Genomic DNA, 13,014 nt, shown 5'->3' with positions numbered 1-13,014 from the left:
CAATATGGGGCTACATGTTAGGCAAAGGCACTGGGAAGATGGCTGTGGTCTAATCTGCAATAAACGCAAAAGTTTACATTCATATTTATGACAGCTTTCTTATTCCTTCAATTTAAAAAAATGTTTGGGGAAGATTAACTCATTTTCCAAGATTACAATGCATCATGCCACAGAGCACTTGCTGTGATAGCATTCCTTGGAGAAAGACACATCCAGTAAAAGTCATGGCCTGCAAATACCCCAGATCTCAACCGAAATGAAAACCCATGGTGGAAATTAAAACAATTTGTCGACAACAAAGCTCCGACTCACAAAGATGATCTGGCAACTGCAATCAAAGAGAGTTGGCACCAGATTGAAGAATACTGTTTGTCACTCATCAAGTCCATGCCTCAGAGACTACAAGCTGTTATAAAAGCCAAAGGTAAATACTGTACTACTTATACTGTATGTTTTGATTATTTCTTTGTTTTTCATGATTCCATATTTTTTTCCTCAGAATGAAGTGACACCATATTTTTTCTTTGTGCTTGGTGGATAAAAATAGCGTTTACTGACCACCACAATTTTTTTATTAATTTATTTTCATGTTTCTGAATGCCAAGGAGTTAAACTTTTGAAAAACTATTCTTTTTGTCATGCTTTTTATCTGAGTTTGTTCTACAGAATAAGACGTCGTAGATAGTACTTGTACAAAAATGATGATTCCATACTTTTTTTCTAGAGGTTGTATTTAAATTATTGAGAAATAAATGGTGAGATGAACGAGCTAGCCATTTGAATGTATAAAAAAGAATGGGATTCTCTTATCTAAAGGCTTGTCTCTCTGTTTCTTCGTGGAGGTGCAAAATCCATTGATGTCTTCGTTCCTTATTTCGAGTAACTACTAAACTTTGAATTTAACATTATGAAATCCAGATTTATTTACTCTATTGGGAAAAACGAATTATGAGGTGGGCAGCACGGCAGCGCAGTGGTTAGAGCGTGTGCGGCACAGTTGTGAGGTTATGAGATCGAACCTTCCTGTGTGGAGTTTTCATTTTCTTGCTTGGGTTTACTCCGGGAACTTCAATTTACTCCCACATTCCTAAAACATGCATGTCAGGTTAATTGGCTGGTTCAAATTGTCCCTAGGTGTGAACGAGCGAGTGACTTGTCCGTCTCTGTGTGCCCTGTAACTGACTGGCAACCAGTTCAGGGTGTCCCCTGCCCACTCCACGGTAGATAGCTGGGATGGCCTCCAGCACCCTGCGACCCAACTGAGGATAAGAGGTTTAGATAATAGATGGATTATAAGGTGCATTTTAAATTTTGTGGGCAAATTTGGGGTTTTTAATTGCACCCCATACTTTGGAAATATAGTATTATTATTAGCAGCACGGCGGCGCAGTGGTTAGCGCATGTGCGGCACAGTTCATGTCTTGGGAACCTCCTGCGTGGGTTCAAATCCAGCTCCGGACTTCCTGTGCTGAGTTGGTATGTTCTCTCCGTGCTTGCGTGGGTTTCCTCCGGGCACTCCGGTTTCCTCCCACATTCCAAAAACATGCATTTCAGGTGAATTGGCCGGTCCAAATTGTCCCTAGGTGTGAATGAGCGAGTGAGTTGTCTGTCCCTGTGTGCCCTGCGATTGGCTGGCAACCAGTTCAGGGTGTCCCCTGCCCACTGCCCGATAATTGCTGGGATGGGCTTCAGCACCCCCGCGACCCTACTGAGGATAAGCGGTGTAGCTAATGAGATGAGATGAGATGAGTATTATTATTAGATTTTTACTTTTTCTGTTTGGTGTGCCGGATTAAAACTGCCTGGTCCTAGGAGGAAGTTTCCCCACCACTGTAAGTCATATCATGATAATGGTGCCAAGAAACTTTTCATATATCCAAGTTCCTAAAGAACAGCCCAAAATGTTTCGATAAGAGATGTAATCATTGGCCAGGAGCATCGTGGCACAAAAAAAAAAAATCAACGCTTGGACCAATTGTATGAAATAAGCAGAACAAAAAAGAACGAACTCATTAAAATGCTTAGAAAATATTCAGTATGTTATTTTGGCTTAGTCGTATGACCCTTAATTCCTTTTCACAACACAGACAATGGCTCTATTTACAGTAAATGTTTCAAGGCAAAATACAGGAGTGTAATGGCAAAATACTAAGGACATTTGATACCACTGTTAAGACCGATAGTGCTAATCGAATCTTGAGTAGTCATTGATACCAATACCAGGCACTATACTAACTTGTACATACATTTTATCTGGTAACCTTCAAAGAAATTACCTAGAAATCCCACAACATGCACTTCCTTAAAAGTGCACAAAATAAACATATATTTGTTATTATTTATTGTATTAGTCAAGTCATGTTTATTTGTATAGCTCCTAATCACAGTCTCAAAGGACTGCACAGATCATTGTGTTAAAAAATGATGGGGGCCCTGGGCCTGTGGACCCATCCAATTTTTCTTATTCATGAATAAACACAAATGGAGACAACACAATGTTATATTTATCTTAATTTTTGTCAATGAATATTAAACTCAGGATTTTTTTTTTTTACTTTTGTAATATTTATGTCGTGGTTCTGTAGACAACTCCAGGTCACTTGCCATTATTACTGGAGTGTGTTGGAAGACTGTAAAATGTCACTGCATATATAGTCAACATTTTGAGTTTTCCATTTATATCCACTTGATTACTTAAATTCGGAATGTCAAAGACAAGAGTTTCCAGACGCTATTTTAGCTAGATATTCTTCTGATGTAGTTTAGAATTCATGTTGTCTTTGTGTTTTATTTATTTTGTTTGTTTTTTTTTCTGTTGAACTTTGTCTTATTGTAATAAGATTGCACCAACATGGAAGTAGTTGAGGGTCACACGGAGAAAAAAATACATTTCCTTCAAATAAGTAGAATTAAACACATGGAGAACAACTAGCTGTCTTCAAGTGCAAAACAAGTACGTCCAAGCAATGCCCACCCGAATATACTTAGAGATAATATTTTTTTCTGCTGCGAAACTGGGTTTGATTACCATTGCATCCTATTTTTTTAAAAATAGGAGTGGTTATTCAACAGGCAGACCAAGGTATGCCAACTTGGGCGGGAGGATCAATCCAATTAGCGATATTAAGCGAGTACTTGAACCGGATCACACTATTGTCCTGGGCTCGATGCTTGGAATATTCACCGATTTCCTAAAAGTGCTGCTTCTCTGCGTAGTTAGCGGAACCCCTCTCGCTCTCATCCAGTGCCCTCTGCTACTTTCTGAGTCTTACCTAAGACTTAAACATTGGTACCCGTTGCCTCCCTGCTTGGCGTTCAACATGAAGGGTTGAAATTGGGGGGTTTGGTCACCTAATGACTCCCAACACCTCAGTTGGGTTGAGTGAGGGGGCTGAGAATCCCCTCCTCTGAATCAATCTCTCAAAAAGAGTCAGAAATGACTCTAGCCACCTCCCACTAGGGGGGATATGGCTGTGGTATATATAAAAGTAAGAAGCTGCAACCAAATGTGTGAACATGTTACTGTTCCTGAAAAAAAACTTGTAATCATTGTCATTATGGCAAAGGAGCCAAACGGGATTCTTCCTTGAAGCAGAGAGCCAACGGCTGGGAATAAGAGACAACTGACACTTTATTTTCAAAACATTGTTCAATGGAAGGCATTTTAGTTGTTATAAAGTATTTCTATTACAATGGTGCTTTGTTTGGTATGACTTCCTGGGCTTTTGTTTCAAAACAGTTGCAGTAGAAATATTTATATTTGTGTTTTATACTGTTTTAAACTGCACTGTAGTTATTTAATAAAGAAAATTAGAAAATAAACATTTAAGTGCCTGAAATGTTTGTACTTATCGTAAATAGAAACTAACTGGGGAGAGAGAAAAAAATGTAACTTTATACTATCCAGTATTTACTCCGATTAGTTCTATACCCAAATAACGAGTATCACCCACCTCTTAGGGCAACTTGACATAGGTAAATAATAGTTTTTTTCCAATACTTTTTATACTTCCATCCATCCATTATCCGCACCGCTTATCCTCAGTAGGGTCGCTGGAGCCCATCCCAGCTATCTTCGGGCAGTGGGCAGGGGACACTCTAAACTGGTTGCCAGCCAGTCGCAGGGCACACAGAAACAGACAACCGTTCACTCGCTCATTCACACCTAGGGACAGTTTGGACCGGCCAATTAACCTGACATGCATGTTTTTGGAATGCGGGAGGTAACCAGAGTGCCCAGAGGAAACTTAGATATCTGTCTAAAAGATAGAGTCAAGTTACATTTTGCTGAATTCCGCCAACTCTAAATTATTTTTCACATTTCAATGAATTGACTAATGTACTATTGAAAAGGTTGTACGGCCCACAAATGTTATTTTCATAACACATTTTACATGACAGTTACTTTGTATTTTTAACATTTCTTTTATTAAGACAAATTTTTTGGGGGATATATTTAGTTAGTTGCAGAATACAGAACTGTATTTAATCACTCTTTTCAGTGAAAGTATATTGTTGGTAACAATATGGACTTGATATATTTGGAAAATATTTGAACGCAACAGAAGACCAAACAAGAGGCCCCAAAAAGTATTTTCTCTCTCTTTTTTGTAGACTTTCTTCCATTGCAAGCTGGTCATCCTTGAAGGGGGATTACCTCATGTGCAGTCCCTTCTCAAGGTTTCTTCATTTTCCTCATTTTGAGGTTTTTGCGTTTTTCCTTGCTCTCAGGGGATAGTGTTATAATAGTCTGTGGTTTGCAATAATCCGTGGTCTGTGCAGCCCTTTGAGACTCCTTGTGATTAAGGGCTATACAAATAAAAATGACTTGACTTCTTTTTAATTGCTTTTTTTCTATTTTGAAAAAAAACACAGCAACTGCGTTCCCTGTGCGCTTCGATGTTTTCCACCCGCACTCGATGGTCTTATTTGGTCGTGAGTTCGCATTTACCATGATTGCGGATGGTACCGAAGACTTATAACGCTGCTAGCCGCTTCGCTAACTCCGACTGTCCTTTCACCATGGGCCCCTTCATCACGCCGGCACGAGAATTCTTTAGGTCAAGGAGTTGAAATTTCTTGAGTACACACATTTATTGTGCGCTAAAACCCATGTCCATAGGATAGAAGTAATCCATAGTGTAGTTGTCAAAACGGGAAGAAAAAACACCGAAGATAGGAGCAGACAATAAAACAATTGGGCAGCTGCTGGAAAAGGCAGCCGCTCGTGGCAGCGCCGCTTTGATGATGTGCTGTGTTCAGAAAATATCTCTAAGTCGGGTAGGTTACTGAATGATAAAGCATAACATTGAAAAACAAAGCTAAACATTTCTGGGATCTGGCCCCACACCCAAACTGAGTTTGACATCCCTGCTTCCGACCACACTTAAAATAGGAAAAGATAAAAAAAGTAAGGCTAAATTAATTAAACTTTACACAGATCTCTGCCATTACTCTGACTAGCACTCACAGTCCTACAGCTTTCGTTCTCCGTACAGGATACTCTGGTAGACATTTTTTGTTAACGGAACATAGTTTTTCTGTTGGTAATCCAACACGTAAAGAGAATCTGATATTGTCGAGGGATTAAATCCACTTCGAACCAACTGGAACTTCTGCTGTTTGAATGTGCATGTAATTTCCATCACCATCTGCTGAGACAAACACATTATCATTGGTAAGCAGTTAAACAATAAAAAATGGCAAGTAAGACAAAAACTTTTCAATCAGATTATAAATTGAATTTTGGAGTCTGCAAGAACAATGTACTTGTCACGCTAGTTGTGGTATACTGGATCAATTTGTAACTGGAGGAAGAAAGGGGTTTCACTTAACTTGTCAAAATGTACTTGTGGACAACAAATACAAATTTATATGGTGATGTGACCTCCGAGCCGTTTAGCGTTTATTAACAGTGGCGTTCCACAGCGCTCGTTGCTTGGTCGCATCTCCCTTTTGTTATTTTCTATGCTTTCGCTAGGTGATATTATTTGCAAGTATAATGTTATTTTCTTTTGATACGCAAATTGCACTCAACACTATCTGTCAATGGAGGAAAATGCTACCTTAAGTTGTTGAAGTCTGGGGGCTTGCCTCACTGAGATAAAAAGTTGGATATCACTTAATTTCTTACGCCCTAACCCTGAAAAAAACTGACATGTTAATTATTGTTTCAGGTCAATCTTTTGACTTGTTCTCAAACACTGCTCTGTAGTTTGACAAATGTAATATCACCCAGAGTGTCTCAGTCAAATAAGTATGGGTCATATTGGACCCTAATCTGTCGTTTCAGTTACATTTTAATAATATAACTGGAATAGTTTTTTTCCATCTCCAGAACAATGGAGATATACGACTACATATTAACAACCACATGCTAACGACTACATGCCAGTGACTAGATGCTAATGACTATATGGAACTGAGTAAATGCTAACGAGTAGATGCTAACGACCGCATGATAACAAGTTGATGCTTACAACTACATGCTAACGAGTTGAAGCTAACGACTACATATTAACAATTACATATTAACGACTACACACAAAAGAATACATGCTAATGAGTAGATGCTAATGACTACATGTTAATGAGTAGATGGTAACGGGTGCGTGCTAGCAACTACATACAACCAGTAGATGCTAACAACTACAAGCCAACAAGTGGATGCTAATAACTACGTGCTAACAAATAGATGGTAAGAGATACATGCTAACGAGTAGATTCTAACGAGTAGATGCTAACAACTACATGCTAACGAGTAGATGATAATGACAACATGCTAGAGCCCATCCCTAACTGTCACATTTGCCGCAGAATTTGTCCATTTGTATATGCTAAATATTAGAAAAGATGAATAAAAAAATAAATAGATATGCATGACAACAAGAATTAGACACCCACCCTCCACCCACACACACACACACACATATAGGAGACACTTAAGCCGTAGATTACCTGAAGTCTTATGAAGAGGGGTCGAGCATATGTGGGGAGCTCCTTGACCACATGTTCAAAAAGTGCCTTCCCATCAAACAGGAATCCGGCTCTTAAAACCACAGAAGCCATTCCAGCTCTTCCCTCGTGCCCTTCGAAAAGATTGGATAGATTGATAGATAGATAGATACTTTATTCATTGTTGTAATCATAACCATTATCGTTATATTTATCATCATCTTGCATCCTTCATTAGGAAAATGGGCGTCTCTCAGTCAAGTAAAGTCAAGTCACATTTATTTATATAGCCCTTAATCACAAAAATGTCTCAAAGGACTGCACAGGATTACAATGACACAATTACCTGATCTTAAACCAGCATGCGGGCAAGGAACATTTCAAAAACCTCAGTGTGAGGAGAAAAGAGAAACCTTGAGAAAGGACCTCACATGTGGTAATCCCCCTTCCAGGATTGACCAGGGTGAATTACAATTAGCATTACTGTACACAGAATATTAAACACTAGGTAAGATGATGAAAATGTCCGGAAAGAGCATGACACCAACGACGCCCCCCAGCCTGTAAACTAGTCCAGAAACTCGCCCACGACGCAGCTTCCCATCCCTGCCACCTGGTAAATGCAGGGGTTGACATGCTTCAGGTCAGACGCTGCTCCGCTCATCATATTTTCTATATATTGTGGCTCTTTGCCTTGTTTCATGTTTAGTTTTTTTTTGTGTATTGAGGGTGGACACTTTCCTTGAAATCAACACAAGAACAATACTTGTTGTATTGTAAGGAGAGGAGTGTGTTATGGGAAATAAATTGTTTTTAATTGTGTGGGTTTGTCTGTGTCTGTCTGTCATGGCAGGTCAGTGCGTGGGGTGGCTCTGTGACTCTCACAGTTAAAAATTTCAGCTCTTTGTGTCAAACTTGTTCGCCACCACTGGTCTACATGCAACACCGATCCCTCTCTCACCTGGACAGGGGCAGGGGTGCTGTGAGGATTACCTTTTTGGACTTCTCCAGTGCCTTCAACACCATACCACCTCTGCTACTTAGTGGTAAACTGACAGAGATGTGAGTAAGCTCACACCTTGTAGCATGGATTACGAACGACCAGACAGGCAGACCCCAGTATGTGAAACAGGAGGCTGTACATCTGACTCTGTGGTCAGCAGCACGGGAACGCCGCAGGGGACCGTGCTCTCTCCGATACTATTCACTCTGTATACGTTTGACTTTCAGTCCTGTCACATGCAGAAGTTTGCTGATGACACTGCTATTGTGGGATGTATCAGAAGTGGGCAGGAGGAGGAGTACAGGAAATTGATCCAGGACTTTGTCCAATGGAGCGACGCTAACCATCTGCACCTGAACACCACCAAGACCAGGGTGATGGTGGTGGACTTCAGGAGGACTATCCCTCAACCGGAAGTTGAAACTACCAAAGGAGACTATGTAGAGTTTGTCCAGACCTACAAATACCTGGGTGTGCAGCTGGACAATAAACTGGACTGCACTGCCAACACAGAAGCTCTATGCAGGAAAGGACAAAGCCGACTGTACTTCCACAGGCTGGCTTCCTTCAACATCTGCAAATGTTCTATGAGACTGTTGTGGCAAGCGCCCTCTTCTATGCGGCAGTGTGTTTGGCAGGCAGCGCTAAGAAAGATGCCTCTCGTCTTAATAAACTGGTGAGGAAGGCGTGCTCTGTTGTGGGCACAGAGATGGACAGCCTAACAACTGTAGCAGAGAGACGGGCACTGAACATGCTGCGGTCAATCATGGACAATTCATAACATCCACTACACAGCATCATCTCCAAACAGAAGAGCAGCTTCAGCGACAGACTGCTGTCACTGTCTTGTTCCACAGACAGACTGAGGAGATAATTTATCCCTCATGCCATGAGGCTCTTTAACTCCACCCGGGGGAGTAAAACACCACCCCCACAATTGCCTATTATCCTATTTTTACTACAGTGTGTATTTCCGTAGCACTATTTAAATACTCTATAGCAAAACGTTACATTGGGTATTTTTGTATTTTATTATTTTATTTTTCAACACAAGGATACTGCTGGAAGTGTGAATTTGTACTCTGGGATGGTCAAACCTGTTAAAAAAGTTGTTTATTGTTGATGCCACAAGTGGACATCCTCTCAGTACTAACGCTAAGTTTGCCAGCCAGTCACTGAGAGACACCCATTTTCCTAATGAAGAATGTAAGTTGACGATTTATATAATGATAATGGTTATGATTACAACAATGATCATAAGAATAATTATGCATTCAATATTTTACAAAGGTACAACTTTCAAACCAAGCCCGCGTACCACAGGTGCTCTCCTGGCTCCAACTTCAAAGATTGAAGGACTCTCCCAACAAGATGGGTGAAGCTCACTTGAACATACTGATTCTTTTTAGGCATGTCTCAAAGTCGTGGCCCGAAGCCATTTGCGGACCTCTGGATGATGGTTTTAGGCCTCCGCTTTAATTAAAAAGCAGTGGTGTCAAACTCATTGTAACTTGGGGCCGGACCAGGGGAGACAGACATACAGGGAAAGAGAGAGATTAATAGAGAAAATGAGAGTCAAAAAAGCGAGAGAGAGAGAAAGAAAGAGAGAATAAACAGGCTACGTGAAAAGAAAGAGAGAAAATATAGGTCCTGTTGCTCTTTGTCAGGATTCTGTTCATAACAGAATTCTGACAAAGATCCGCTTTGGTGGAGACCAACTCCCACTGGAAACGAATCGGACTGGCTGCTGGCAATGGGGACCTAACTCTGGCCCCACGCATACAGGGACAGCACAGCCCAGATAAGACTGTACGGTAACCCATACTCTTGCAACCCCCCCAGGGCTCCCTGAGGAACATGGTGGAATTCCTTCTTGAAGTCCACAAAACACACGTAGACCAGATGGGCAAACTCCTAAGCACCCTTAAGGACCCTGCAGAGTGTTTAGAGCTGGTCCACTGTTCCACGGCCAGGACGAAAACCCCACTGCTCCTCTTGAAACCGAAATTCGAGTTCCTGACTGACCCTCCTCTCCAGTACCCCCGAATAGACCTTACTGGGGAGGCTGAGAAGTGTGATTCCCTTGGAGTTGTAACACACTCTCCGGTCCCCATTCATGAAAAGGGGAACCCCCACCCCAATTTTTCCAATCCAGAGGCACTGGCCCCGATGTTCACGCGATTTTGCAGAGGTGTGTCAACCATGACGCGCCCTTAATGAACTATAGGCGGATCTCATCAAACCCTGGGGCCTAGCTTTTTGAGTACCTCAGTGACTTCAATCACAGAGATATGAGAGCCGTGACTTTTGCAATGCATCAGAAGATGGAAAATAACAAATTTGACGACCATTTTGTTTTCAAATTTATCCATTAAACAGTTTTCTATCATTTCAAGAAACTATTCACTGTTGCTCTGTCCAGAAAAACAGCTTATTTCGACATAGCACAAAAAGCTTTGGGAAATCTCGCTGATCCTCAAGTTCATGTGGGTTTTCAAAACCCCATATGCACCTGTTATGGTTGTTAACTAAGTCATTTACATGGAAAGTCGCCTCATCGGTAAAAACAAAATGGTCGTCAAATTAGTCATTTTCCATCTTCTGATGCATTGCAAAAGTCAAGGCTCTCATATGTCTGTTGTTGAAGTCACTGAGGTAGTCAAAAAGCTAGGCCCCAGGGGTTGATGAGATCTATATACAGATACTAAGGGGATATGGCTGTGGTATATGTAGATATATATATATATATATATACTGTATTTTCCGCACTATAAGGCGCACCGGGTTATAGGGCGCACCCCGAAAAAATAGTTTTTGGTCCTATTTTTGACATAGATAAGACGCACCGGATTATAAGGCGCTACAATGGGAACGCGGACAAAACAGTCAGATAGTTCGGTCCAACTTCTTACCCCCTTAACATTCCCAAAGCTTGCAAAGACGCAAATACGTGTCGAGAACACGTGCGAATGCGGTGTCCGTAAGATGTCACTCAAATGCATCGTTCCATCATTCGGAAGGTTAAAGTCTTGGGATTCAAGAAATGCTAACCATTCCTTAGCATCTATTTTCTTTTTCGCTCGCAACTTTACTCTGCATATGACACTTGGAATTGAGTTTAATTTAAAAATAGACACTCCATTCCATCCATTATCTGCACCGCTTATCACAAAAACATCGAGTTCAGTCTGAAACAAGATACAGGGAAAATATTAAACCCGAAGTAGCTCACCGAAGTCGTTCAGAATAATGTGCAGGCAATGTCCTCTTATATCTGTGAGTGTAGTAAATCCAGGAGAATAAAATAATTTCAAATACAGAATAGAAAAAAATGCTTTCTCTATGCCGTCAGCCACGTGCCATAAACATTCATCTTTTTTGGCCAATTGCAGGATTTGTGTTGCCGTTCAAGCCAATGGCAGCCTGTAAATGATAAACAAGGATCCACCTCTTGACCTCCGAATAACTTTAGCCAATAGTGATCGATTCAAATGATGATTGACACATTGGTTAGCCAATGAAACGCCGGTAAATAAATCCCAGCATACACCGCGGACTACTTGCCGTTCGGGGGAAAGTCTAGTCGGCGGCTGCAAGTTAGTTGGAAAACTTAATGTTGATCCCTAAATAAGGCGCACTGTATTATAAGCCGCATGGTCAGCTTTTGAAAAAAATAAAGGCTTGTAGGTGCGCCTTATAGTGCGGAAAATACGGTATATATATATATATATATATATATATATATATATATATATATATATATAATATAATATGTATAGGGCAGCACGGCGGCGCAGTGGTTAGCGCATATGCGGCACAGTTCATGCCTTGGTTCAAATCCAGCTCCAGACTTCCTGTGCGTAGTTTGTATGTTCTCCCTGTGCTTGCGTGGGTTTCCTCTGGGCACTCCGGTTTCCTCCCACATTCCAAAAACATGCATTTCAGGTAAATTGGCCGGTCCAAATTGTCCCTAGGTGTGAATGAGCGAGTGAGTTGGCTATCCCCGTGTGCCCTGCGATTGGCTGGCAACCAGTTCAGGGTGTCCCCTGCCCAATGCCCGATGATTGCTAAGATGGGTTCCAGCACCCCCGCGAGCCTACTGAGGATAAGCGGTGTAGCCAATGAGATGAGATGAGATAATATATATATATATATATATATATATATATATATATATATATATATATATATATATATATATATATATATATGTATATGTATATATATATGTGTGTATATATATATATATATATATATATATATATATATATATATATACATATATGTATATGTGTATATATATATATATATATATATATATATATATATATATATATGTATATGTTTATATATATATATATATATATGTATATGTATATCTGTATATATATATGTATATATAGATATATATATATGTATATGTGTATATATATATATATATGTATATGTATATATGTATATATATGTATATGTATATATGTATATATATGTATATATAGATATATGTATATGTGTATATATGTATATGTATATATGTATATGTATATGTATATATGTATATGTGTATATATATACATAGATATGTATATGTATATGTATATATGTATATGTATATGTATATATGTATATGTGTATATATATATATATATATATGTATATGTATATATGTATATGTATATATATATATATATATATATATATGTGTAAATGTGAATATATATACTGGACTGTCTCAGAAAATTAGAATATTGTGATAAAGTTCTTTATTTTCTGTAATGCAATTAAAAAAACAAAAATATCCTACATTCTGGATTCATTAGACATCAACTGAACTATTTCAACCCTTTTATTATTTTATATTGCTGAATTTGGCTTGCAGCTTAAGAAAACTCAAAAATCCTATCTCAAAATATTAGAATATCATGAAAAAGTATACAAGTAGGCTATTCAACTGATCACCTGGATCATCTAAATAACTCGAAACACCTTGCGAGGGTTTCCTGAGCCTTAAAAACACTCAGCTTGGTTCAGTAAACTAAATCACAAGTATGGGGAAG

The 13,014-nt window shown here is 39.6% G+C and overlaps 1 protein-coding gene across 1 annotated transcript in view; it reads right to left on the bottom strand.

Moving 5' to 3' along the window:
* Positions 1-1,737: 1,737 nt before the first annotated feature.
* slc27a6 (solute carrier family 27 member 6) overlaps positions 1,738-13,014 on the bottom strand; it is a 79,200-nt gene continuing 67,923 nt past the window's right edge. Inside the window, exons 9-10 of the mRNA XM_088356138.1 lie at positions 6,958-7,088; positions 1,738-5,651 (exon numbers count right to left, since the gene is read on the bottom strand). Coding sequence (XP_088212264.1) covers positions 5,475-5,651; positions 6,958-7,088 — 308 coding nt within the window. The 3' untranslated portion in view covers positions 1,738-5,474. The remainder of the gene's footprint in view (positions 5,652-6,957; positions 7,089-13,014) is intronic.

This window comes from Urocampus carinirostris, chromosome 16 (genome assembly GCF_059441175.1).
Source record: "Urocampus carinirostris isolate Australia breed hairy pipefish chromosome 16, RoL_Ucar_1.0, whole genome shotgun sequence".
In the NCBI taxonomy this organism is placed as follows: Eukaryota; Metazoa; Chordata; class Actinopteri; order Syngnathiformes; family Syngnathidae; genus Urocampus; species Urocampus carinirostris.
This window is presented reverse-complemented; position numbering and strand designations above follow the sequence as displayed.